The 27474-nt window shown below is 39.9% G+C and overlaps 1 protein-coding gene across 20 annotated transcripts in view; it reads left to right on the forward strand.

Annotated features, from left to right (window-relative positions):
- Positions 1 to 27474, forward strand: part of ATP2B2 (ATPase plasma membrane Ca2+ transporting 2) — a 397487-nt gene that overhangs the window by 288245 nt on the left and 81768 nt on the right. For 14 of the 20 annotated variants that reach the window (XM_031505907.3, XM_031505906.3, XM_031505904.3 and 11 more), the window contains 4 exons: positions 16239 to 16496; positions 17487 to 17612; positions 18286 to 18411; positions 21724 to 21816. In XM_031505907.3, the coding sequence (XP_031361767.1) occupies positions 16239 to 16496; positions 17487 to 17612; positions 18286 to 18411; positions 21724 to 21816 (603 nt within the window). Of the gene's footprint in view, positions 1 to 16238; positions 16497 to 17486; positions 17613 to 18285; positions 18412 to 20132; positions 20166 to 21723; positions 21817 to 27474 lie in introns of all 20 variants that reach the window. The other 6 variants (XM_077786065.2, XM_085590169.1, XM_077786066.2 and 3 more) reach the window with 2 other exon arrangements.

The raw sequence follows: 27474 nt of genomic DNA on the forward strand, positions 1-27474 counted from the left end.
CAGGCATGGCAGGATTGGCTCTGCAGGAGCTCTGCCACCTCATCTGCTCTGGGAAATGGCACTGGGAGCTGTGAAATCCTCTGGGGAGAGCGCTCAGCTCCTGCCAAGGGCGGACACGTCGGGGTTATTGGGTTTGGCTTTCTGGCCGTCGAGTGTTTGTGTTGTTTTAGGCGTAGAAATGAGCAGGGCTCAAGAGTTCATTGGAACAAGGAATTCTCCTGTGCCCATCGGATTAAACGGCCTGGGGGAATAAACAGTTGGTCTGAAAAAGGGAAAGCACTGATTGCTGAGGAACTCGAAGCAAATTTAATTGAACTGAATTAAAAGTAACCTGAGATAAATAGCCACATGAAGGTCTGGTGCCATCCTCTGAGGAATTCTGTTCATTTACTTCTAGTGAGGCACAATGAAATAGAAACTCAATGTTTGAATGCAGCATTTATCAATTTTTCTACCTTTTCAGCCCAGCCTCCATTTCTCTTAGCATTTTAATTCAGAAGGGCTATTGAATGTGTAATGAAGCACATCCATTTTTTAAATCCTTTGCCAGACCTTTCCATCCTGAGGGTCTTTCAGGGTCCATTCAAGATTTCTGGATATTTTCCACAAGAAAACGTTGCATGCATCTCCCTGTCTCTAAAAATCTGCCACACTGAGGTTCATTAATATGCAGTTAATCAATTTGATTAATGAGTGAAAAACTCAGAAATGTCAGAAATGAGTCAGCTGAACCAAAGTTAATTCTCTAGTCTTTTGTGGTAGCTTTACATCTTAATATTTTTTTTAAGAGCATTTTACATGTGATAATGTAGATTGCATTAAAAATGCACAAACGTAGGCAGCACAAAAAACTATTTTGTAAGGCCAATGTTAATGTTATTTTGCAACCCTCCTAAAATCACAGAAATAAACAACTGTAAGTCTTTTGACAGCCCTCCCAGTTATGAATCCAAGATCAAGATGAAAAACTTACTCCACAACTTCTGTGTGTGCACTTTAACCAAAGTCTCCAAGTAAAATTTTTTTTGGGTACTGATAATCTGTCATCTCTTCAAGTCCTGTCCATTAAACAAAATGTATTGGAAAAAATATGAAGCCTTTTCAGACAAAAGTGAGCCAAAATTCATTTGTTTTAACACTTTGCAGTGCTTTGAAGCCTAAATGTCATCCGCTTAAGGGCCTGTGTCAGTACAAAGCCCCAAAAAGAACTGAAAATATTCACAAAACTTTGCTGCAAATGCTGAAAACAAGTGGTGAACATCTGGTTTCTGCTGTGTTTGCCTCATTCTGTATGTCTGCACAGTGTTACATAATGTTCTCCAGGCACTGAGCAATAAGAGATCAATGGAAAATCATGCATATCAGGGGGTATAAAGGCCATTAAAAGCTGATGTGTCCTAATAGGAATCCTTTATTGTCTTTGCTGCTAGACAGATCACACTGATCCAGCTGCTACTGCACCTGAGAGTTTTATTGGGCTGCCCAGGGAGGAGCATTCTCAAGAGAAGCTGAGCTATTGGAAAATAGCATTTTTTGAATATAAAATAGATTAATCTCAAAAGCAGAGATTGTTGTCAGAGTTAGCAAAACAACTTTTAAGGAGTGTTGCTGCACACACTCAAATTCTTTTCTCATTCACCATAAAAATTAAACTGTGAGATTCCCCAAGAATTTTTTAAACCAGTCTAAGCAGTCTGTCAGCACGAAGGGGATGAAGCAGCTGGCAGCCTGGAAAATAGAAGAAATGGAAGTATTTGCCCTCTTAAAAACAGCTTGTTCTGCCAAAACCCCCATTTAACCTCCTTCCTCCCAAAATGTGGATGAGGTGAAGCAGCATATGGCTTCTGGAGACATTACCCCAGTCTGTTTGGCTAAAGAAATTTAGTTCTTTTAAGAATTTGCTTTTTCAATTCCTGCTCGAAATATTACTTCAATGCAAGGTCTCAGTATCCAGGAGCAGAGAGCAGGACAGCTCAGAGTGTGTGTACAGTGTGTCCCAACCCTCACCAGCACTTGCACAAGGCTGAGCTCACAGGGACAGGATTGTGCCCCTTTTGGCCATCATTCCCTAGAGGCACTGCTGAATTTCTGAAACATTTTTGTGTTATTGTCAAAAGAAGGGACAAATTTAGGTTGGGATGAACGGGTGAGAGTCCTTTGTGGTGTGGAGTCATGGGGCTGGGCAGTGGAGCCAGGCAGGGCTCAGGCTGAGCCTGCAGAGCCTTTCCTGGGGCTTTGCACCCCAGGCTTGGGATGATGCTCCTGGAGAGAGCCCCAAGCCCAGGCAGGGCCACAGCAGCTGCCCTGGTGCCTCTCAGCTGGTGGGGCTGGGAGAGGGGTAAATGTGGGGTCTGCCTGGATCTGAGGCTCTGGGGAGCTGCCAGCCCCTGGGGGGTTCTTTGGGGGTGCTGACAGCCAGGGATGACGGGGAAGGGGGAGCAGGGCTCACCTGGCCATGGTCCTGACCCCATGGCCAGCCAGGAAGGCAGGGCAGTCCTGCAGGGTAGCCAGGCTGGGCTTCCCAGAGCTCCCCAGCATTCCCTAAATTAAGAATGATGCCAGGAGGAATGCTGGGTGGGTCAATCGGAGCACTCCAGCCTGGCAACACCAGCCTAAGGCCAGCAAGCAGGAGATGATGAGCAAACCCAGCTGAGGGGATGCTGGAGGGGATTTGGTCCCTCCCACACTCAAAAAGCACCATCAGTACTTCAACCCTCCCTGTCAGACATTTATCAGAGTTATCTTTAAAAGATTCCAGCATGGAAACTCTCTGAATTCCCTGGATAATCAGTGTCCCTGCACCGAGACATTAATTCCTGGTGTGTAACTAGGGTGTCTCTTGTAAGAATTTAAACTCAACGCTGCGTTTTGTGTTTTACAAGGATGTAAAGACCAATTTGTGGTGTTTTATTTCCAGCCATATTTTGTGTACTTGAAGTCAGCCTGATTATAAATACCAGGGAATAGCTGTTTGTGCCGACTTCCCCCTCTTCTTCTTTGGGGATTTGAAATTCAAGCAGCATGGCTGTAGTACAGAAAATGCAAATATTGCACTGAAGATGACAAAGAGAGCTAAAATATTACCTTAAAAATATTTACCTGTTTTTTGGAAAAAAAAAAATCAGAATTCCCTCAAATCAATGGGAACACAAAAGCTCTGAAAACATCTTTATTATCAAAAGTTAATAGTTTATGAAATAAAATAATATAAAAGACAGGAATATTGAATGTTTTCTTATCTCATCATGATTTAAAACTAATTTTTAATTTGGCAGCTTTAAGATACCAATTAGTATTCAAATTTGCAGAATCTTTATGATGTGACTTTTTAAAGATGAAGTATTTCTGGATCAGGTTCTAGGATTATTTTATATTTGGAGTTGAGACAAATTGTGCTACATCCCAAAGTCTGCCTGTGCTTACAGTTCCTCACTGTTGGTGGGTTTGAATTAGAATGAAAAATTATTGCCCAGAAAAAATATTTAAGTACAGAAACAAACCAGAAATACCTTTTTGAACAGGAAGGCACTTTGCATATATGCATATTTTCATATATATATATATATATATATATATATATATATATATATATATATATATATATAAACACACACATATATCTCTCTTATTAGAAAAGTAGCATTTAAACAAGTAATTTTGATTTCATTCTGTTCTGAACAAGTTCTGCCTTTTCTCTCCAGGAGATGCTGCTCCTCTTGTTTCAGTTATGTGTGGATATTTAATATGCAGAAAATAAAGAATGCACGTTCTAAATGGAGAGTATCCTGATTTCCTGCAGCTTTGGATATATCCATATGAACATTTTATATTGGAAAGGATGGATAAATATAATTGCCTGACAAAAGATTTAGAATTTGTCTCAGAATCCCATCTCCTGACTGTCCACAGTGGGGTTCACACTGAAGGTGTTTTTATGTGCATTTAGGGGGGATTTCATCCCATCCTTTAGGGTGAAAATAAACTGAATCCCAGAGTTCTGCCCTGTAAAACTGCTTTTACAGGGCCACACCAATGTTGGGATAACTTCTTGATGCCTGCTGCTGTAAGACATTATGGCAGAATTTTAAACTTTACTGAGCTTATTCCTCACCCCTTAAAATTTTCCAGCACGAAGGAATGGAGATGAGAAATGGGATGAAAGCAATAATAAACACTGCAGGTTATAAGGGGATTTTGTGGCTCAGCTCTCCAAATCTTCCCTATCTCCTTTTTTACCTTGTCCTTTTTCCTTTTTCCTTTTTCTCCTTGTCCTGAGTTAGTCAGGGACAGCATCAGGAGAGGCCCAGGTGCTCCAGGACCGGATCCAAGGACAGTTGTTGAATTTTCTGGGATTGCAGGGTGTTTTTTGTTCTGTTTTTTGTTTAAGCTCCTCAATTGCAAATTTTCTTTATCAGTGCCTTTCCAGCTCTGAACCTCTGAAAACTCTGAATTACTCTTTAAGGACCTGTTAAATCTGTCACCTTTTCTCAGTACCCTCTCCCTGCAAGGTGGAAAAAGTTGGCAATTTCTCTCTAAATGGTCTGGGTGTGTGAAGTGTTTCAGACCTTGGAAAAGGTTTTTGCTAACGCACACAACCAAAGCAACTGCAATTATCCAGGAACTTTTAAGAGATGTTTGTGTGAGTGTGGTCAGGCATCACCGCTCCATCCTCTGCTCTTCTTGGGGTTTTAGAAGCTCCAGTGAAACATCTGTCAAGATTTCCAGGCAAAGTCAACCTTTTTTCAATCTTGTTTTTGCAAATTTTTGGTAGTATTTCTGTTAAATCCTGTCCATTAGACAGGATTTTTGATGCTTGTTTTAAAGCATCAAAAAAGAAAAGGAGACTATTTTTGGAAGCAAGCACATTTCATTTCTATCAGAACACAGAGGGTGATGGAACAGCACAAGCATCCATTTCTGAGGCAGATGCCACCCCAAAACCCTTTTCAGTGATTTGCTCTTTTCATCCCTGTGCTTCAGACAGAAAGGGAAGAGGCTCTGGGATAGGCACAGGACAGACAGCTCGGATCTGATTGTGCATTTGTGAGAGATTTGCTGTTCTCTGTCAATGTGAAACATTTTGCAGGGCTCTATTTAAAGCCGAGTGCCCCGATGAGAGCTGCTTTTTGGGAAACATCTCTTTATTTGCCCGGGTTTCTGTGTTTCCTGGGGCTCTCAGTGATCCGAGTGGGAGCTGAGGAAGTGCTCAGAGCCTCCTCTCCTTCCAGATGCACTTCCCAAATGCTGGAAGTGATGCCTTTTTGGGCTACCTGAAACCAGGGCCAGACTGAATTAGGGGAATAAAAGCAGTTGTATTTATTGAAGGGCCTTCAGGTGCATTTTGGGCAGATGACCCCACCCCCCCCCCCAAAAAAAAAAAAAAAAAAAATGGACTACGGCTCATGGGTCTTTATCCTTTTATAAGTTTGGTCCATTTGCACTTTGGGGTTAATCTTCCCATTCCAGCTGCAGGTAATGCAGTCATTGAGCCCAGGTTTGCTCCCCAAGTCCCTTTTGTTCCCATCCCTGGGGCTGAGGCAGTGAGGTGTCCTTGAGTGCCAGGCCTGGAGAGGAATTGTTGGGAAAGCTGCAGCTGGCACCGTGTGTGGGGTTTGGAGCTACACACTGAAGAGCTGCAGGGGTACAAATAGATGGAAAATAGAAAAGCTAAAATCCTAAAGCATCAGAAATTGTCAGGGATTGCTCCATGAGAAATGGGAGCGTTCTTCCTGTTTTTAGAGCCCAACTGCACCTTTACCTCTGACATGGCTGCTTAGCTGCAGCTCCATGCCAGAGCTCACCCTGGGTCAGGGGTGGCTCTGTGTGCTGGAAAAGTGTCTCCTCCAACCCGAGCTTCCAGAGAAAGGATCAGCAGTCTCTGTTGTTTGGTCTCATGGTTGTTTATTGCAAGTTATCTCAAAGATTTTCCTCTCAGGCTGCTGTGGTTTGCTCCCAGCTCAGGCAGAGGCACACACACACCCTGACATCCTCTCTGACCCCGACTGCTTCTTCTCTCCCCGCCCAGGGCTGCTGCTCTCTTTCATATGGGACATTACGTGTGACATGGTTACAGTTTTTCCCAATGTCTATTACCTATATTAAATGGTGATTTTCTATCTTTTATATGGTACATTACGTGTTACATGGTTACAGTTTTTCCCCAATGCCTGTTACCTATATTAAATGGTGATTTTCTATCTTTTATATGGTACATTATGTGTTACATGGTTACAGTTTTTCCCCAATGCCTGTTACCTATATTAAATGGTGATTTTCTACTCTAAACCAATCTGTGAGTGCCAACATCACCAAGAACATGGAGGTGAGGAAGGAGAAAGAGGGAGGACAGGGCAGGCCCAAATCCCAAATCCATCTTAAACCCTCTGACCCCCATGTACAAAACCAAAACCTCCCTGTACAGCACTCAAAAATTCTTCCCTCTACTTTGTGACTACTTCTACTATAATATCTAAGCTTTTGTGTCTCCTTGTTCTTCCTGCAAGGTTGGTAAATCGTTCCATGGTTCAAACCCAAAATCACAGCTGTTTGCAGCTGCCTGCCAGGGTCTCAGATGCTTCTGACCTGGACCCAGAACATCCAAAAATGTCTGAGGGACATTTTGAGTTCCGACAGCTCCAAACCTAGCAGATTCTCCTGATATTATATATATTTTTTTCCTACATCCATTTGTGTTCAAAAAGACAACTTTATCCCAGGAGCTGCAGCATTCCCTCTGCCATTTATTTTTATTTCCTAATAGCAAGGTTAGAATTCTAAATCAAACTTAATTAAACTTTTCCAAGTGAGTAAATGTCAACATATGGACAGCCACTTCCCTGCTAATATCAAGCTAACAGAAATTCTAATTTCTAATTGGTTTTATTCCTAATGATTTGTTTGCATTGGCACAATAACCTATTCTAAATGTGGGCTTGCAACATGTGATCATGAAAAAAAAGGGATTTATTTCCCTCCTTTTTTTACTCTGATCTAACCAATGACATTTATTAGTGTTCTATCCACAGCTCTGGGATCACAGGTCCCTATGTTGCTAATTCAATTTAGTCTGTACATCTTTCAAACAGAGTTTGTGTTTTACATTGATTTTTTTTCATAGTTATGACATGTAAACAGCCTAATCTGAAGGGGATCCCTTATTTGTGCTGTGTATTCTTCATTGCTGTCAGTTGGTTTTTGATGAAGTCTGAACTTAAAACACTTTCCTGGTAGAGTTTCTGGGGGTATAAAGACTAGTTGCTGAACCAGATTTCTCAATGTATTTTTATTCTGCACGGGAACTGAGCTGAGGTTGCTCAGCTTTTTCCATTAAAAACCCTGAGAAAAAGAGCCTAAAACTATTTAAGGTTAAGACCATGTGCACCTGTTCTGCATTCTTGGAATAGTGACTTAAAGTTGGAGAATTTTGTAGCTCTATTTTTATATATCCTGCATGAATACAAAGAAAGCTTCAACTTTTGCCAGAATTTTCCTTGTGGACATTAATATTTGTACTGAAATGAAAAGCAATGTCAGAATCACTTGTTACTGACAAATGTATTTTTATATTTGACTTTTTTCCACTTTTTTGACAGAGAGAGTTAAATAATATGAAGTATATTTCTTTATGGAATAGTTGTAGCTCATACTAAGAGCTCCTTTTTTTTGAGAGGAGGTCACTGTAACAATTATCCCAGCACAGCCTTCCTTGCACTATGGAATATATTGTCCGGTAATTTTGGCTCATAACCTCTCAATTCCTCAAATAATTTTTACTTACAGAATTTTAATGAGGAATTATTTTGTCTTTTTTAAATATAAAGTATTTTTTTGCTTGTTTAGCAGTGCCTGTGAGGCTGTTTATAGTTGTTATTATTATGAGGATAAACACTCTTGTGTAAAAGCACTTTTTCTGCAAATTCCTGCTGGACTGCAGAAATTTAAGTGAATGCAATTGCTCTTTTCTAGGTGTTTTGATGAAGGTATATTTCACGGGCCGTTTTAGAATATGTCCCTCTTGATTTTTGCCATATTCTAAAATGCTTGCAAAGAGCTGCTTCTAGACTGAGATTGTATGAAATTTTATTAGCAGAAATTGTCTTTTCTGAAGCCTCCCATTCTAAAATCCTTGATTCTTAATTTTCTGCCTTCCTGCTTGGATATCCAGCCAGCCTGTCTGTCTTTATGACTTTCTCTTTCCTCTGTGTTGATCCCATCACCTTTGGAATGAGAAAACAAATGAGGTCCTGCTCATCCAGCACTGCTTGGGGTTTTTTGAATCAATTGATATTTTTGTTGTGATGTGGAGTTTTTAATTTTCATTTATTTTATATTGGTTTTTATTTATTTTCATTTTTCATTTATGTTTCATTTTTAAAATTTCTTTTATACTGGTTTTTATTTATTACAATCTGGTGTTGCCCCACTCATCAGAGTCTCCATTCTGTGGGGTTCCCCACACCAGGTCAGCTTTGGGAGCCAATTCCTGTCTGCATGACAGAAGTTTAGTCTCAAGCTGGTGTCAGTAACAACACATTGAGAACATATAGAGTGCAAAATGTGCACTTTTTTGTCATGTGGGACCTGCAGATTAAATAATTATTTCCTAATGCAAAGTGACCTACATCTGCTTTCTACAAATCTGTGCTGGGCTGCAAAATCTGAGGTCCCCCGGATGCCTTCCCTTCAGGAGAGATGTGCAGATCTCTGACAAAACTTTTGGATATTGCACATCACACATTGCCAGGCTGCCAGGCACAACTCAGCTCTCAGCTGGGGACAGCAGGGAATGAGATTTAGAACTTTGGGACAGCATAAAAAAATCTTCTCACATATTTTCCAGGAAGACATCCTCCAGAAATATTAATTCTGCAAGTAGGACTCGGTGAGGACGTGACCTTGCAAGTCAAGTGGTTGAATAACTGCACTTGAATCCTTGTTAATAAACACAGAACAACTTTTCAAGGTCTGGTTCCTCCATTTGGAACCCATGTTCTACCTTTGGAATATGAGGTTTTATTTACCTGACATCTCTCGCTTGGAGCAATATAAGTGAAGCTACAACAACCCAACATCAAGGTTTTTCTCTTGCAATTCCTAACAACAGGACTCGTGATGAAAATTCCCCTTTTTTTTGCCTTTCTCTATTTTTTCTCTGGCAAAAAAAGGGAGACAAAATTGAATAGAAACATTGTAGAAGTAGTTGCGTGGTCCTTTGGTGCAGTGAGGACCCATCTCACTGCCTGATCTCTCCAAAATGAATTTCCTTGGAGATGCCAGGCAGAGAATCCTGCTTGACACATCCCATCTCCTGAAGTGGAGGGAACATGTCAATTAACATCCCTGTGCTATGACTGTTTGTGATCAGGCTGAAGAACGTGTGAATATATATATAAATCTATGCTTACAGGGGCCCCAGATTAGTTTCCTTGCATATAGATGCCAAAAAAGTGTAAATATTTAATAGCAAGCTCTGGAGCTGGCAGTTACATAACAAACCCACAGGGACAGCAGCTCTTTGCTTCCCCCTCCCTGCCCCCCTGGAGCCCTTACATAACAAACTGATGGATCACAAAGCAAAGAATTCTAATATTGGGCTCAAAGTCGTGTCCAAAAGTGGCTTTTAGTGAATGTCCAAACCCCCTGACTGAGGATGTTTGTAGGGTAATTTTGTCACCCCCATACCTCCCTCCTGTGGGGCAGGAAGGAGTGTGGGTTTGGAGAGTCTGTCTGTGCAGACTTCCCCCTCTTTTTCTTTGGGGATTTGAAATTCAAACAGCATGGCAGTAGTACAGAAAATGCAAATATTGCACTGAAGCTTACAAGGAGAGCTAAAGTATTACCTTAAAAATATTTACTTGCTTTTTGAAAAAAGAAGAAAAAAAACCAAAATTCCCTCAAATCAATGGGAACCCAAAAGCTCTGAAAGCATCTTTATTATAAAAGTTTATAGCTTATGAAATAAAATAATATAATAGAATATTTTCTTATCTCACCAAGATTTAAAACTAATTTTTAATTTGGCAGCTTTAAGATACCAATTAGTGCTCAAATTCACAGAATCTTTATCATGTGACTTTTTAAAGATGAAGTATTTCTGGATCAGGTTCTATTATTTTATAATTGGATTATTTTCTAGCTGGAGTTGACCTTGCAGGTAACTTGGAACTGTTTGTCAGGGCTGACTAAAGCCTGGGAGGGAGCGAGGGCAAGGCAGAAATGTTGAAGTGGCAGTGATTTCTGCCCCTTTGCTGAGCCAGCCCTGTGCCTGCTGCTCTGCCCTCGTGGGACGTGATTCAACATCTGCTGATGCATCCTCAGCGAGGAGGATTCGGGCAGGAATGGTGCTGCCAACCACTCCTGGGACTCCTTGTGTAGCAAGACACCACACGAGGAGGAACCTGCAGAAATAAGCACTGCAGTGTTTGTTACAGCTTTAAAAGCCTCGTTAAAGAGGGGGATTTATGGGTTTTGTCGCATGATTTTCGGGTTATTGTTCCTTTTCTTACACAGCTAAATGCATTTGTGAAGTTAGGATCATCAGTGGTGCTGTTGGGAAGCAGAGCTGATGACAAAGCTGTAACTTCGAGCTGCTCAATTTGCTTTAATAACATCAGTGCTGGAGCTGCAGAGAGGGAAAAAATGTCTTTAGAGAAAGAGATTCAATAAAAAGTTTTTATCGGGGAGCTGTTGTCTTTCTGATGACAAAACCAGTTTGACTGACTAAAAAAAAATTACCTCTGGGGGTGTGAGGAGATTTTCCTAGGGAATTTAAATGCCACAAGGTATTCTCAGCTTAAAAATAGCAGTGTGTAGGTTGAAATGAGTAGCTGAGAGGTTTGTGCTGTAGGTTGGAATTTAGGAATACAGATGTTCCCAGATTTTTAAAAATGTGCTTTTTCTGATTTAAAAATTATCATGCTGCAGCTCAGGACTGTATAGTTTGTAATTATAATCATTATGTTATTCAAAGCAGCTTAAAGAATCTCCTGATAGCTGTTTGAAATTTTAAGCAGATATTCTTTTTAGCTGCACTGAGCCCATGTGCTTCCTCCTGTATCTGCCCAGATTTGGTTGATATCAGGAGAAATACACATTGAAATGGTGAAAAAGCATTTCAGATCCAACAGGACATGAGCCTGGCAAGCTGTCAGGTGTTGCTGTCTGGCTTTTTGTGGACTTCTATTAATTCCCTTTCTTGCTTGCTAGTTTTCACTAAATTGAAATGATTAATAACAGCCACCAGATTATTACCTCGTGCTGCCTCTTGCTCACTGTTCCTGAAGTGCTTTAACCTGTTCTTGTGTCTCCTCCTCTCCTCCTTCCCATTTTCACAAGCACATTCCAGTTTTTTCTAACTTTCCCTTTAATGACCTGTTCCTTTTTTTTTTTTTTTTTCCTAAACCCTCTCATATAATTAAATTCTGCTCATGCAGAGTACATTTCTCAGGCCAGTTGTGAATTTTCTTGAGATGAAATGCAGCCCAGGTGAGTGCCTGGGAGTTTGCTCAGCCCCCCAGGCTCCTGGGCAGGTTTGGAGCCCTCCAGTCCCTGCAGGGATGGAAATCCAGCTGCTGCCACCTCAGCTGGGCTGAGAATGGAAATTCTGGGCAGGTTTGGAGCCCTCCAGTCCCTGCAGGGATGGAAATCCAGCTGCTGCCACCTCAGCTGGGCTGAGAATGGAAATTCTGGGCAGGTTTGGAGCCCTCCAGTCCCTGCAGGGATGGAAATCCAGCTGCTGCCACCTCAGCTGGGCTCACTGCGTGTGATGTGTGGCACAACTTCCCTATTCTTGACTTTCCTTTGGATTTTTCCTTCGTTTCATCTCCCCTCTGTAGAAAACTTCTTCACCAGCTTTGCTGAACTATTTCTGGCCCCTTTTTTAGCTTTTAAAAGTTCTGCTCTACTTCCACAAGGTTCTGGAAATGTCCTTTCAGATATTTTATGGGCACAAAAGTCCCCTTTGTCCCTTTTTGTGTTTCTGAGCCTTTTTGGAGGCTGTGCTGCCAGGTTCTCCCTCTCCTGGGGAGTTCCAGCTCACCTGGGTGCTCTTTTTGGGATAAGGTGATCCATTTTAGGGCTCCATCTGCTTTTTCAGTGCCAGACTTGTATGTCTTCAGCACCTCATTTTCAAGCCCTGCACATTTTCTGTCCCCAGAGGCTCAGACTTTGTCCATGGCACACAGGAGAAAGAGCTCCGTGTTTTAAACTTGTTTACCTCTCTGCATTTGGATTTTCTCACAGACAGGGCCTCTGCTAAAGGTAATTTAAGATGAGAACATCACAATTCTCTGTCTTGGAATAAAACCCTGCCAGAAATCACATCTGCATATTAATAACTCTTTTGTGGTGCTTTTCACTCGGTGCATTTCAATAAATGCTCAGGCAGATTTTTGGGTAGCATTGAGAGCCACGTGCTCTCTGTGAAAGCAGAACAGCAATCTTATACCTCAACATGATTTTTTCAAGCTTATATGAACATTTTAAATAAATATTATGTGCTTTAAACTCAGTTTTGCTACTTAGGTGTATTAATATGACGTATTTTGTTAATATTTCTTATTTTCTCCTTATCTGTAAGGTCAATTCTGGGTCACATTACACTGAAATAAGTACAGATAATCTAAATATAGAGTTAACAAGTTTGTATCTTTTTCCCCTATAAATACATAGTTTCTCTCTGTAAATCCATGTAAGTCTTCCTATAATTTCTAGAAAACCGTAACAGCAGAAAAAAATATTTAAAACCCATTTGTTTTTCTGTAAATTGATAAGATAACATTAAACAGACTCAAGCCAATGGAGATGCAGGTTTCCTTTAATTTTTTTTTTTTCCTATTTAAAGGAACACCTCTAAAACAGTTTGGAAGCAAGAACACCACATAATTCAAGTAAATATTTCCTGACAGCTGGGTCATCTTGTAAAGGGCAGAGGTTGCATTTTAAAATCTTGCTTTTCATATTAAAAAAAAAAAAAATCTGCTTGGAAATCTTGCTCTTGTAAGAAGCAGGTCGTTTTCTGCTAGAGTTTATTCCTAGAAAAAGAACATTTTGCATTAATTTGTGTAGCACTTTTATCCCATCTCCTTTCTGTGGAGTGTAAAATGCAAAGGCAAAATTTTGGGAAATTCTGATGGTCTGATTGACTTCTCACCTGGGCCAGGGGATCCCCTGGGGTTTTAGGGGGGCCACATTGAATCTCAACAATTAACAGCTCAAAAATCAACTCAGAATTTCCTCCATCCCTCTCAAATAATTCAGGTTCTGATGAGGTCTGGCAATTAATTCCTCTACTCCTAAAATTCCTTCCTCCCTTCAAACACCTCTGCTCCACCTGAATTTATCATTGTCAGATGAAAGGAACAGAAAATAAAATTAAATGCATTTAAAATTTTGTTGTTTTCATTGGGTTGTGGAGGATTGTCTCAGGATTTTGAGTCATAAACATAATTTTTTATTCAGTGTGGAAGCTTGTCAGATTTAGGGACACCTTCCAAAAACTTGATCTAAGTTCAATCTGTTTCCTTCAGATTTTCTTTCATTGTTACAAACAATTTTTTCAGCCAGAATAAAACAAAGTTTTCAGCTGAAAAGTGAAATATTTTATTTGGTTGTGCTTAATCTACAAGGTATCTACAGGTAAGTCCTTTTATGTTAATGATAATATTTTGTATTATTTGCATGCTCCATGGTACCATTTATGTCAACATGGAGATCAGTTCTGACAAGACAAACACAAAATTAACGTCACTGCTCAAGTCAAGGAATATATTTATTTTTCACCTGATTTTGCTTAATCAAGATTATTTTTTTTTTAAACTGAAGAGTCTTGGAAATATTACTCTGCAGCAGCTCTTTGTAATTTTGTACAAGCTGGGCTAAATTTCAACCATCTGAAAAGCAAATAAAATCAGTGTTTGACTGTGGCTAGACCAGGCCATGTTTCTTTTGTGAGAAATAGAAGAGGAGGTTTGCTATTAAAAATCAGAATATTCATCATATTTAATTCTAAGTCTTATCTAATGAAAAAAGGAGAGTGAATTCTGGTGTTACATCTGCTGAAACAGAAGTACTTGCACTAGGAAACCATTTAAAACGATCAGGACAAAATTGAATCTGCTGATTTGGAAAAGGAATCTAAAAATCCAAGACAGCGCAGTTGAGATGATTAAGGTTAAACAGAGCAAAATTCCTTAGTCCTTCCCAAAGCCCCCATTCTGCTGCAGGAGGAAGTTGCAGGGTTGGATTCCGAGTTGCATTTGAAGCTGGTAATGAGCAGCTGAAGGCACTGAACTTAAAAAGTTTCTTAATTTCTTCCTTGAGTTAATTTCTCAATTTCTTCTTAGTTTCTTCTCCGTTTCTTCTTAGTTTCTTAGTTAGTTTTCTTAGTTTCTTCCTTGAGAAAGTGGTTTTAGTGAGGTTCTTGTGCTGAAGGTTTGGGTGGGCCAGCAGTGGAAGGAGATCCCTGCCAGGAGATGCCTTGGGAGCAGCCTTTGCCTCAGAAACTCAGTGTAAACTACAGAGAATTTGGCTAAAAACTCCCTTCATTTTTATTTTCTTCCTCTCTTGGTGGCTGTTCAGACTCATCTTTCCTCCTTTGACTTTTGGTAGTTTTGTTATTGTTCACATGCAAGAGTAATTACTCAGTTGGTAATGGATTATGATGCTCCAGTTTGTAATTTAAATACAAAAATCAACCTGGCTGTAAATTCTCTCCAGTGAGAGGTGATGAATAAACCAAATTAAACTTCAGTCAGAAGTGGAAGTGAAGCTGCTGAAGCCCCTGGTACCTGGGTAAGGTGGAGAAGTGATGTCAAATTCCTGCCTGGTCCCATTCTTCATGGAAAATTGGAGCAATTCTTCCCAGACCCCTCAGGAGAGGAGGCTCTGCTGGCCAGGCTGAGTTCTCCTCTCTCCCACCTGCTGGGGTTTCTCTGGATTGTGACTCTGGAATGTGCCCTTGCCTGTCCAGTATTTCTCCCAGGTGCTCTTTAAGTAAAAAGGAGAGCTATGCCACTTTCCTTTAGTGAATATTATCTATTTAAATTTTTATTGCATTCAACTTTGAAATAAATAATTAGCAGATGTATATAAATTAATTCAGAATTAACAATTCAGAACAGAGTGGTTCTCTTAATACTGTTTTGCCTTTGGCAGCAATAATGTACTTGCAGTTCTAGAAGCATCCCACTGCATTTCTGTGTAGGGAAGACTGATGAATTAATACTGGAATTGTTTTTACTCAGTGTTCCTTAATACATTCATTATCAAATTGAAATGCTGATAAACTCAGTTGACCCCAGTATTTTTTTAATGAGTGTTCCCTGTAAGTGTGTTTAGTTGAGAACATTTAGAAATTGTGTTGAAAATTGTTTTTAAAAATTGTGTTATAATGGTTTAATTTAATCTGGTAGGGTGTTAATGTGAATTTAATGCCATTGTTTTGCATTATTTAATGTCATTCATTGTTTTAGTCCTTCCTGTCACTTTCAGTATTATTCTTATTCTTATCCTGCAGGTTTTGGTGGCTCAGGCGAAGCTCAGAGTCCTCTATCACATAACATAATTTCTCCTTCCATTTGTTTAATCTGGGTTCAGCAAAGATGGGTTGCTCAGTAGAAAATTTAAAAGGATTAAGATTTTTGTCAATTTATTTCCTTTCTCTTATCCACAGAAAAAAAACAATATTTTTTATTATTTGTCATTTTTCTCCACTCTGCCACATTTCATCAGCAGGCAGTGTTTGGAAAAGCAGCTCCATCCCCTCCCCTTTACTGTAAATATAGGTGAACTTAATGGGAAGAAATTATGATGTCTGACTCAATTCAGAAGGTTGAATGATTTCTTTATTATAACTATGTTAAAATACATTAATATACTATATAAAAGGAGGATGCTATAATTACATACTACTTTCTCTGACTGTAACTGTAACACAACTCATGACCCTCTCCTGACAGTCCAGACACAGCTGGACTGGATTGGCCATCAGGCTCAAACAATCCTCACCAGAATCCAACTAAGCACTCACCCCAGGTAAACAATTCTCCAAATAAATTCAACATTGGAAAAACAAGGAGCAAAAATAGAAATTGTTTTGTCTTTCATTTCTCTCTGTGCACCTCTATGAAAAATCCCGAGAGGGAGAGAAATGTGCCTGCCGCACCCCCTTGTCGTGTCAGAAATTCCATTTCTTGTGGTACATCCAACACTCCCTAAACTGCTCCTTTCCATCTCTGCAGGGTGTGGTACTGCTACAGGGGGAGCTGAGGATGAGGGGGAGGCCGAAGCTGGCTGGATTGAAGGTGCTGCCATCCTGCTGTCTGTCATCTGTGTTGTCCTGGTCACTGCCTTCAACGACTGGAGCAAGGAGAAGCAGTTCCGGGGGCTGCAGAGCCGCATCGAGCAGGAGCAGAAGTTCACCGTGGTGCGAGGGGGACAGGTCATCCAGATCCCCGTGGCAGAGATCGTGGTCGGGGACATTGCACAGGTCAAATATGGTGAGTGCACGGCCCTTGGGACCTTGGTTTGCTCTGCTGGCCCTTCCCAGCAGGATGGACACGCTCCACTGGCAGGGTTACGGCAGGTTTGGATGGCAGAAAAGTCACCCTTGGCCACGCTGAGGTGACACCTGAGCTGTCAGGGCAAAAGGAGAGCAAAATAAAGACCTGCTGTAAAGCTGCTAAGAAACCAATTTAGTTAGTGTAAACATCTTTCACTGACCAGGAGAAGGACTGGTCAGTTTACTAGCTCCTTCTAGTTTTCTGTATTTGTCCTTCCAGTTTCCTGTATTCGTTCATACAATTATTCAGATTTATTACATTATTCAGATTTATTTATTTTTATTTCTGTCTGGTTAGGGGCAAGAGGAAGTGTTTTTAAATGTTATGTAGAAGGGAATTGGGCCTCTGTGATCGCCTCACGAGTTGCTTCAGACCCAGATTGATCCCCCAGATCAGCTGCCTGACAATTCCATGCCACAGGGAAAGCCCTGTGCTCCAGTGGAGTGAAAGACTCCTGCAGGAACTCTGGGTGCTCTGGAGCGAGTTATTAATTCCAGCAATATCCCTCTTCCATCAGCCAGCATATTTCTCCTGGACTTACCTAAGGGCTCCCTGAAGGGGAAGGGGAAAGGGCAGCTCAGCTGTTAATTAGCTGCTGTTAATTCCTATGCAGTCTGATGGAGAAACCTTCAGGTGATGTGAGGAGCACTTCCCTGCCAAACCCCCATCATGGAGATGTCCACTGTGTGTTAAATGTGCTGCATTTGGACTCTGGGATAGCACAAAGCAGAACATGTTTGCAATAAAAGGCCTTTCCTTGCTGGATTGCAGTGCTGTGGTTCACGTGGGCAGAATCAGGAGTAATTCCTTCCCTTCTCTTTCATTTCACCTTTTAATGCAATTAATTGTGATTTTTGTAACAAAACTCACCATGTAATTCTAAAAGCAATCTCATGGAGGTTTTCCATCGCCACGTTCTGACCACAGGTGACCTTCTACCTGCTGATGGGATATTTATTCAAGGAAATGATCTCAAAATCGATGAGAGCTCCTTGACTGGAGAGTCCGACCAGGTCCGCAAGTCCGTGGACAAAGACCCAATGCTGCTGTCAGGTAAAACCTGCCCCATCCCCCCTGCCCTGCCCTCTCCAGCTAAGGCTGGGCTCTGCTGGGAGCCTCTTCTCCTGGGAAAGCTGCTCTGGGAGCGTAGGAGCCAATGGCACTTCTTGGAGGATATTTTTATCCACCTTTGTCATCCAATTCAGAAGAAGATTCCCTCAGAACAAAGCACAGGGATGCAAGTAGCAAATCCTTAATTAAAAGGTATTTGGAAATTGTGGCACATCTTAAAGGAAGCTCTGATAAATTTCTGAGGAAGGTTTCAGCACTTTTCCTTTCCCGCTGAACCAACCAAGTCTCTGCTGGCTTTTAAAGATATCTTCTGATCTTTAGGTTTGAATTGAATTTATTTTGGGTTTTTTTTTTACCTAATTGGTGTATTTGTGATGTCTTGCTGAAACTGTTTTCTTGCAGAAGATAAACTCTATTAGTGACAATATTTCTTTTAAAAAGAGAATCTGATGGTGATGGATGTGCTGCCTGAGGTTTGTGCTTAAGCATTAATTCTTGTTTGAGAATAATGCACAACAGGGTTTATTTTGGTTATGTGGTGATATCCCCCTCAATATAGCTTTATAAAGTGCAGCAAATCTCTCTCAATACAGTCAGAAAACATAATTTTTTACATTTATTTTAGCTCTCTGTAACCTTTCTTGCCTCTTTTCAGGCACCCATGTCATGGAAGGCTCTGGGAGGATGCTGGTGACTGCTGTGGGGGTGAATTCTCAGACTGGCATCATCTTCACTCTGCTGGGAGCTGGGGGAGAAGAGGAGGAGAAGAAAGACAAGAAAGGTAAATCTCCCAACACCAGGATGCTCCAGAGAAAGCTCCTGGGCTTTGTGCAGCCAGAGCTCTCCTCCGCTTTTGACAAATAAATGTGATTTTTCAAACTGCCTTTTTTTTTTTTATGACACATTTTTATCATCACATGTCACACAGAAAAACAGCAGAAGCTGTTAGCCAATAAATCCATTGGATAACAAGATGTTTTTCCAGTGTGAAACTGCAGGCTCCCAGTCCATACTGAAAGGCAAGGGAACAGCTGGGCATGCTCCAGTTGCTGTGGCTTCTCTACATGAATCCATGCTCACCTACAGTTTGTTAAGATTTTGTGCTTTTCTATCAATTCAATTCTTTTTCCCCAGGGAAAAAAACCCCTTGGCCATGGAAATAGCATCTGTGTTGGAGCTTCAGGACTGAAATAAAGATAAGCTGTGGCTCTTTGCTAGCCTGGTTGTTTAATGTCAGTGACTGACTTGAGAGGCATTTTAATTTCTTCAGGTGTAAAGGTCGAGCTAAGAATAGTAAAAGCCAAGAATGTAGCAGTAAATGTTAGCAGACAGTTTTACTTTCATGTCCTGCATCAGTTAATGAAATCAAGAAGCCTCTTTGGGCTTTTCACCTTATTACAGTGTGATGTCACAAGCATTTGCTAATTTATGGGCTGCACACTAAGCAGAAACATGATTTAATGTCTGTCCTTGCCAGTTTTTCTTCACCCAGTCTTGTAAATGGTTCTGCTTCCACAATTTCATTCCAAGTCTGTCCTAGGAATAGTTGTCTTTCAGACATGATTAAGGGCCAATTAATACAGGTTTTTCAGACATTTCTGCTCTTTCCAGTGGTTTTCACTATTAATTAAAAAAGCAGTTAAAGCTTTACTGAACATTTTATTTGCTATCTGTCAGGCAATATGATTCCACCTTTCTTTTTCTTTTTATATGAAGTTGGAGAGAGGAAGGCCAAATTCAAATGGTTTTTAAGACCTACAATTTCCATTTCTGAGTATGTTCAACAAGTGTCTGTCTTTGACTCCCTGCTGCTTTGAGGAAATCTCTTTTTACTAAATGAAATGTTTACCATTTCGTTTCTGCACAGAAATGCTCAATAGCTGCCGGCCATGGGAGCTCCAGGAGAATTAAAATGAGAAAAGACTGAAACTTCATAAAGCAAAACTCTTTCATGGCAGGCTAGTTTTGAGCAGCACCTTGGGGTTTGCTTTTGCTGTCCTTCAGAGCCTTTGTGTGCTCTGGAGGAGAGGAGGAGCAGCTTCACCCCTGTGTGATGTGAGAGCTCCCTGGGCTGGGTTTAACTGGGCTGGCCTCCCTAGGCTGTGCTCAGGACACTGGTGCCTCTCTCAGGTTTCACTGGGAAGAGCCTGGAAAGGCAGGAAAAAAAGAGAAATCAGGGAGTTTTCACCACTTTGTGGCTGTAACTTAGCCAGAGACAGAGATTCTTACAGAGGTGTGTTAGAATTTGGATGCAGACACAGAATTTAATTGAACATTGCTCTGTAGAAACAGCTAGAATATAAAGAACCCATAAAATAGAGAATTCCTCCACATTTTCTGATGCAGTTTTGTGCTCGTGCCTGGACAGAGCTGGTGGCAGATGGAGGCACCAACTCAAAACCTCTGGTACATAAACTTGCAGTTCTCAGAAATCCTGCCCCTTTCAGTCCGTGTGGGTGTGTGCTTTTATTGTTCATTAACACTTTAAAAATCATCATGCAGGTGTGAAACAGGAGGAGGAACAGCAGCTTCCAGGTAGAGTAAGAATTATATCCCATCCAATGGTGCAAATCAGGGGGGAACTGCTGATTGAAATAATCATCTTTGAATCAGTCAAGTTGAAATTAAAAAAAAAAAATTATTTCAAATCAACAAGATTGCTGGTGCCAAATCTTTTGGTGTGCAGGCATTGTTAGTGTTGCAAATCTTCCCGTTCAGCTGGAATAATCAGCTGTTCTCCAGAAGTAAATTGCAAAGTATTTAATGTGGAATACTTGATTTGCTGTTAGCAGCTCTCGCTGTGCTGGTTGGGGTGGAGATCCAAACGGAATAAAGAGCAAGGACGAGTCACCAAAACAGTTTAAGTAGTTGCCACCACAGTAATCAAATTTGCAATTGAAATTTTCCTGAATGCAGTTGCACAGGGTGTGTTTTTAAATCCTGGGAGCTGTTTATTTTTTTCTCCCAATTTGCCATTTGTAAATAAAATCAGCCCATTCTTCTGCAGTACCAACCCAGTACAGCACGAAATAATCCCTGTGGGGCAAGGACTGGAGCAGCTTGAAACTCTCGGTCAGGATTCATGGGAGGACTTGATTCTGTTGTGAGCAATTCACCACCAGAAACAAAACAAAATAAATTTCAGCTATTATTTGCAGAGACTAATTTTATTAAACTTTATTATAAAAAAACATAGTAAAATGATAAAACCTTCTTTAAGCTTTTCACCTTCCTGTGAGGAAAGATTTCTTGTCCAATTTTCTCTAATATGTGAATAATAACTGAAAAGAAGAAGAGGTTTTCTTTTCTGATTCTTCTTTAATGTTATCACAAACCAGGAAATTTATCATGTCTGTTATCTGGATTTAAAATAACCCCTTATTTTCCTCAAGACTGTATTTGCCTTTCCCACATAAAATATAGGAAAATTCCATGTTTCTACTCAGATCAATGTACATTTTACCTGGGTGATGGCAGGGCATGGATTAAGCCCTGTTAGATTGGGATGCACCAGTGATTATCAATCATAATGTGCAAAATTATTTAAAACATAAAATAATTACTACTGTACTATGTAGAAGTATGTACAGATATAGATATAAAACATTTTTAAATGCAAATTTTAAAGCTACACATGCACTGTGTAAATTAACACCAAAAGAAACATTTCAGCCACTTAAAAAGTGCATAAATTACATTAAAATACAAAAAATAATACATAAAAGAACTAAAGAAATGCACACAGGACTCTGTACAGTCTGTTTTCACCAACTCCTTTAACTTCGCTAAATGTGTTTCATATTTATTTCTCTTTTATTATTATTATTATTAATATTGTTATTATTATTATCATAGTTTTCAGCTTACTTTGTGACTCCTTCCCAATGCCACATTGCTTTGGAAATTTGTGTTAATTAATTTCATACTCTTTGATTTTGGGAGCAAACAAAGCCACGAAGGCTTTTCGCTCTGTCACGTGCATTCGTTCGCGTTGCTGTTATTATTTATTTATTATTTGCTGTTTTGTTTTTGTGTGTTTTTTTTGTTTGTTTTGTTGTTTTGTTTTTTTTTTTTATCCATTATTGCTCAGTAGATTCTTCCCATCCCTCCTCCCACCCTCCTCCAGCCACAGATGGTGCAGCAGGTGCAAATGCCACTGATAATGCAAATGCCAGCTTAGTCAATGGTACGTCACAACCCCCAGCTTGTCTGATTTGATGGATTTCTCTCCTGACTGTGTCAAATTCCCTCTCCCCTGGCTGCCCTGCACAGATGTTGTGTGTGTGTGAGTGCACTCTGAGAGATCCTGCTCCACATGCTCTGCAGGAGCTTGGCAGAGGGGCCACAGGGGTGCTGCAGCTTCATTCCCATAGAATTCAGCCTGGCATCGTGATCTGTTTCATTCAGACTGCAGCTAAAAGAAGTAGCTATGTCAGGCCAGTTTCAAAACTTTTGGGCAGATTTGCTTGAAGTTTTATTATAAAATTTCATTATTCAGCGCAGATCTGGAGAGGAGCAGCATGAGAAAGGGATTCTCTCTGCTTCTCCTCTTTTTCACCCTTAATTCCTCACACATTTCTGAGAGAGGGCTGGGTGGGATCAGGGATCTGCTTCCATTTCAACCAATGCTGTGTTAGGAACATCTGTTTTCAGCATCTGTTTCAGGAGGGACCAAGAAGTTTTGTGGATAATTGTCTGAGCCCTCAGTGACTTTCTCCTGAGCCTGCCTGCTCAAACTAAACCCAAACCAAACCATTCCTGATGCCAGTTTTGACTGTGTCCCAGTACAGATTCCTGACCCTGCTTGTTAGCATGCAGATATTTCAGTGTCTCTCCTAATAGTCCAATTCCAGTGTTAAATTGGATTGAATGGGTCAATATTAGTGTAGGCATCAGCTGTATTTTGCTGCTAATCAGATACATGAGCCTTTATTTGCCAAGCAACCTTTCCATCTTGTGCAGAGCCAAAAATACCGAGTAAAGTCATTCTACTTTTCATCACGTTGGTGAAAGAAGTCTTTTTGCCATGCAGGTTGCATTTCACATGTGAAATCAGAGTTTCTGACAGCAATATCAAGTGCTAAACAAGGAACAGGATTTACTGCTGTAGGATCTTATTTAAAACAGTGACACAGGAAATATTTAAGCCTATTCTCAAATAATTTAAAAGAAACATATTAGCAGATTTAAAACCCATTCTGGAAAACTAGGATTTACAATCCCTACATCTCCTTGCATGGCAGGGACCTCCATCATTCTGGTTCCAGATTCCCTAAAGATCAAGAACCAGGGAATGAATTGTAAGTGTTTTATTCTCCATTGCTGTGGGGAGGCTGAGGTCCTGACACAGAGCAGCTCCTGGAAATGCCCAAGGCCAGGTTGGACAGGGCTGGAGCAGCCTGGGACAGTGGAAGATGTCCCTGCCATGGCAGGGGTGGCACTGGATAAGCTTTAGGGTTTGTTCCAACCCAAACCATTCTGTGAAGGTTCTGTGATAATTCCACTTTGGTGAGTGTAAAACAAACTCCCCCACAGCCCTGGGATGCTCAGCACTCCTGCTCGTCCCTGCCAGCTGCAGAGGGGATGGGAGCAGAGTTCAGCCCCTCCTCGCTGATGCTCAGCAGGTGCAGAAGGAGCCCTGGGCTCTGCTCAGAGCTGGGGCTGCCTGGTAAATCCCTGTTGTGTTTGGGCTTAATGCTGAGCTTAATGAGGAAATTGAGTTCCAGGGGATATTAGATCAGTGTCGGAATTAGGGATGTGGTTTTCCATCATCCTCTCTCCAGTCAGGAACAACAGTTACTGCCCATGTTTATCCTGGAGCTGAGAGATACAAGCTCAGGGCTTTGCAGTGTGCAGGGAATTTTTTGTGCAGTTAAGGATGTTTTGGATTTTAGCTCCTCTGAGATGAGGCAGTGCAATTATTCTGTTGCTCTTTGATCGACAAGGACAGGAGAGGCTTTCCACAATTCAACTGCTCAGAGAATTAGGCAGGCAAACATAGATCTGAGTGCTTTGGAATTATCTGGGAAATGGGCAACAACAGATTTTGGGTAATTTCTCAGAACTGCTGATTATGATGAGTTAAATAGTGAAAATATAGATATGGTTTGAAGGGCAGAAAGGAAGGAGAGGATAAGTTACAATGCAAGCACAACAAATTCATCTGCATATTTCTCTGGTCTGGATGAAATGAATGTTTTTTTAAAGTCTGAAAATTCTTCCTGAGGTGTGATTGGAAACAAGAATTTTACCTAAAGTAATACCTTTGTGTAGATAATACCTTTAAATAAGAATTAATAATTGTATACTTGAATAAGTAGCAAGCTCAGGAAATGTTATTGCTTGAAAAATCAGCCAATTGCATTTCAGATAAAATATATTCATTCTTAATTGTCAATAAAAAATTGACAAAAGATACAGAGTTTGTTGTCAACCTGTGAGCCTGTAGTGATAAATTCATTTATTTTGTGACCCAGCCTAAGTATTATGTGCTGTACCAAAGGAACTCATAAATTCTTATAAAGGTTGAGTTTTAGGAGTTGCGATCAAAATAAAGAGTTGTTGCTGATCTCATTGTCAGAATGGTGAACAATACATTCAGCTTTTGAAAGGTTGCAAATTAAGGCCATAAACAGAGCAGAAAATTTTGAATAAATGTAGTAATTCAGGAAAACTCATTAAAAAAGTATTTAGTAAAGGTAACTTTAAAAAATGAAAATCAAGGAAGCAGCAATCATTGTTTACAGCTTGTTTACCCCAAATTTGATTTCCTCCTAGTAGCTCAAATTACCCCAAATTTGATTTCTTTCCAGTAGAGCACTGCCACTTTCCTAAATCAGGATTTCCAGGGTGGGTTGTTGGGGTATTTTTGGCTTTTGTAAGATAGAGAATTTGCTATGTAAATGTGTGTTCAGAAAATATAGAAAAGGTATAGAAATGGCTTACCAGAGTCAGAGAAATCTCTGCTGGAATATTTTACATCTACAGCCAATCCCAGTGTAGGTACTGAGCTACTTCTCCTCCTGCAAAGCAATTTGCAGTTTGAGCTCACTTTTAAATATTATTTTTCTATTTTTAATGCATTTTAAAATTTATATTTTAATATATTTCTGAATTGTATGGAAAGCTATTTATTGAATGCATAGAGGAATTATCTAAAACTTCCTGTTTAACACAGTGGTTCCCTCTCAGCACTTGGACAACAATTCCATTATTTTCTTTGGTTGATTCCAAGCACTTTTTCCAATTTAGAAATAATTTCCAAATGAGGGAAATAATTTCCAAAATACTGATAGGAATTTGTTGTTCTGTGACATTTTCCTCAAGGGCTAAAGCAGGTAAAGAGAGGCTTTTCTTAGGAATTTTGTTTGGTGAAGTCCATGACTTTTACAGTAAGAGTTTTGTCAGTAAAGGTGTCAGGAGTCCTTTCCAAAATACAGGAATGGTAGTGAGGCAAAGGCATGTGAAAAATATTTATATTTAAATTCAGAACTTTCAAATCAGCTGCAGAATGCAGATGTTAGAAATGATATTCTAAACTTTCTGATTTTTCATCCTTGCTTAGAAAAGAGATAAAAATCTCAGATGTATTTCTCCAGCCCAAACAACATTTATTTTATTTATTACTCCAAACAGAAAAGAAGAAAGTATTTTTAGAAATATGTAAAAAAATACTGTATTTTTAAAGTATTATTTCACATGATGCTATCAAAATATTAATAAATACTCCTCCTTTTGACAATTCCAAATAATGCACCAAGGAGAGAAGGATGGGGGAGTATTTGGACCTGGAAGGAGGAAGGATCTCTCAGCAGTGGTGATTCTATCACCTTTCTTTCTGCCTTAATTTCCCTGTCCATATTTTATACCAAAATGCAGCCTTAAAATTATTTGGTACAGGAGGATATAAATAGTTTACAGCTTCCTTTTCTTTTTCTTCATTACTCAAATTACCTTCTCTTTGTTATTCTGTCTAAATAACTGTACTGTAACTACCTCTGATGACTTCCCCCACTCAATAACCTGAATGCAGTAGATTTAAGAATATTATGAATGTATTTTTAAAATATCTGCATTTAAACTGTTGTTAATGCTTGTTTATTTTGTGTACTGCTGTTTTCAGGCAGCCAGTCAATTGTTGGTGTAATTTATTATGATAATTATGCTATTAAATAGCAAATATATGTCCTAAAAGTACATATTTTAATTGACAAAAAAAATTATCTCTGTGATGTGTTTGCCAGTTGGGACAGCCATGTTTGGGTTTTGTTGGTGATTTTTATCTTTTTGAAAGTTGAATATTGTTCCATTTTTTTGCCACTCCGAGGTTAGGAATTGCACTCTGCAAAAGGATCTCCAGAGCAGGAAATGGAGCAGACTGCCTGCTCTAAATTAATGCCTTCCAGTTCTTTGGGAAGGCTTTATGCTCCAGCCAGAAATCCAAATCTCCAGAGATATTTTGTGTCTTCCAGTAACTTTATTAAAAGCCCTCCTAAGACAAAGAGCCACCAGGCAGGTACTGAGTCCAACTGTGCCCCAGAGCCAAGGTTTTATAGGGAATTTCCCTGTGAAATTGAGCTTGGTTTTGCTCAGGTTCAGGGATTTCTCTCTTGTGCAAAGTGTAAAGCTCTGGAAGGTGAATTCTGGATTTTTAGAAGTCCTGTTATTGCCAGGGTGGGAATAGAATTAGAAATACAGAGAAGCAGCTGATGGTCAGTGGTTCATCCACCTGAGTTCTCAGATGACTTTAGGTCTGGAAATGTCCTTTCCCTGGCTCTGCTTCTGGGCTTTGAAATTTCCCAGTGTGGCACTGGGGCCTATTTTTGACAAATACAAGACTGATTTGGTCACTTTTGCTCTCCCACTTAGTGCAAAGACCAACGTGCAAGAGACACATCTTAGCTTTTCCATTTTGTTATGATTTATTCACAGCAGAGTGAAAAAATTAATCCACATAGCAGTCAGAAGAACAAGATGTACCTGCTGGCACATTTTTAATAAATTCTGATGGTACATTTCTTATTAGAATGTGTCAACAATCCTGTAATGGAGTTTTAACTTAATTTCCCTTAGCATCATTTTTTCTTGTGCATTTTACATAACTACCAAAAGACACTGTCATCCATTCTGAGATAATATTTCTTGTAGTCTTTTCCATAAATTCATATAATTACTGTGAAAGTTTCATAAAGGATCCTACCAAGAAATTCTGAATACACTGGAAAATATATAGCTGTTATTCTGAATGCCAAAGTTTTTTATGTGATTTGTACATTTTGCCATTTTTATCTCATGCACACTTTCAAATGACATTACCACTTTAAAAAGGCACAAAGGAATAAGGACTTTGCTGTGGTAAAACTGTTTGTGAATAAAATGTCAAGCTGGAAATTAAAGAGGAACTTGGTAAACCTATGTTCAAGATAAATCTGAAAAATTTAAGTCACCTGGCACTTGTATTTCCCGAAGAAATTTGCTAATTAGAACAACCAAGCGAGGAAGATGTAATTTTAAAATCCTATCTGATTTACATTTTTTAGTTATTTAGACTTATTAACACCATTGTTTCTATTTTTTCCTCAGTTTAGTAACATGATCAATTTAATTCTGGAATACATTAAGAAAGCCATACTCTCTACTGGTGTATGCCAGAATTTTTAAGTCCCAGCCCTCTGAAACATCAGCTCAGGAATATTATTCCAATTCCTCTTTCCACCAGATCCACTTTATTCATTTCCCCCTCTGAATTTATGCAGATTCCTCAAAGATTCGTGCTGATATTCAGCATTTAAGGTACTCCAACCCTGAGCTTGGCTGGAATTCCTTGGGCATGCCCGGCTGGGTT

This window comes from Lonchura striata, chromosome 12, assembly GCF_050655825.1.
Source record: "Lonchura striata isolate lonStrDom1 chromosome 12, ASM5065582v1, whole genome shotgun sequence".
Taxonomy (NCBI): domain Eukaryota; kingdom Metazoa; phylum Chordata; class Aves; order Passeriformes; family Estrildidae; genus Lonchura; species Lonchura striata.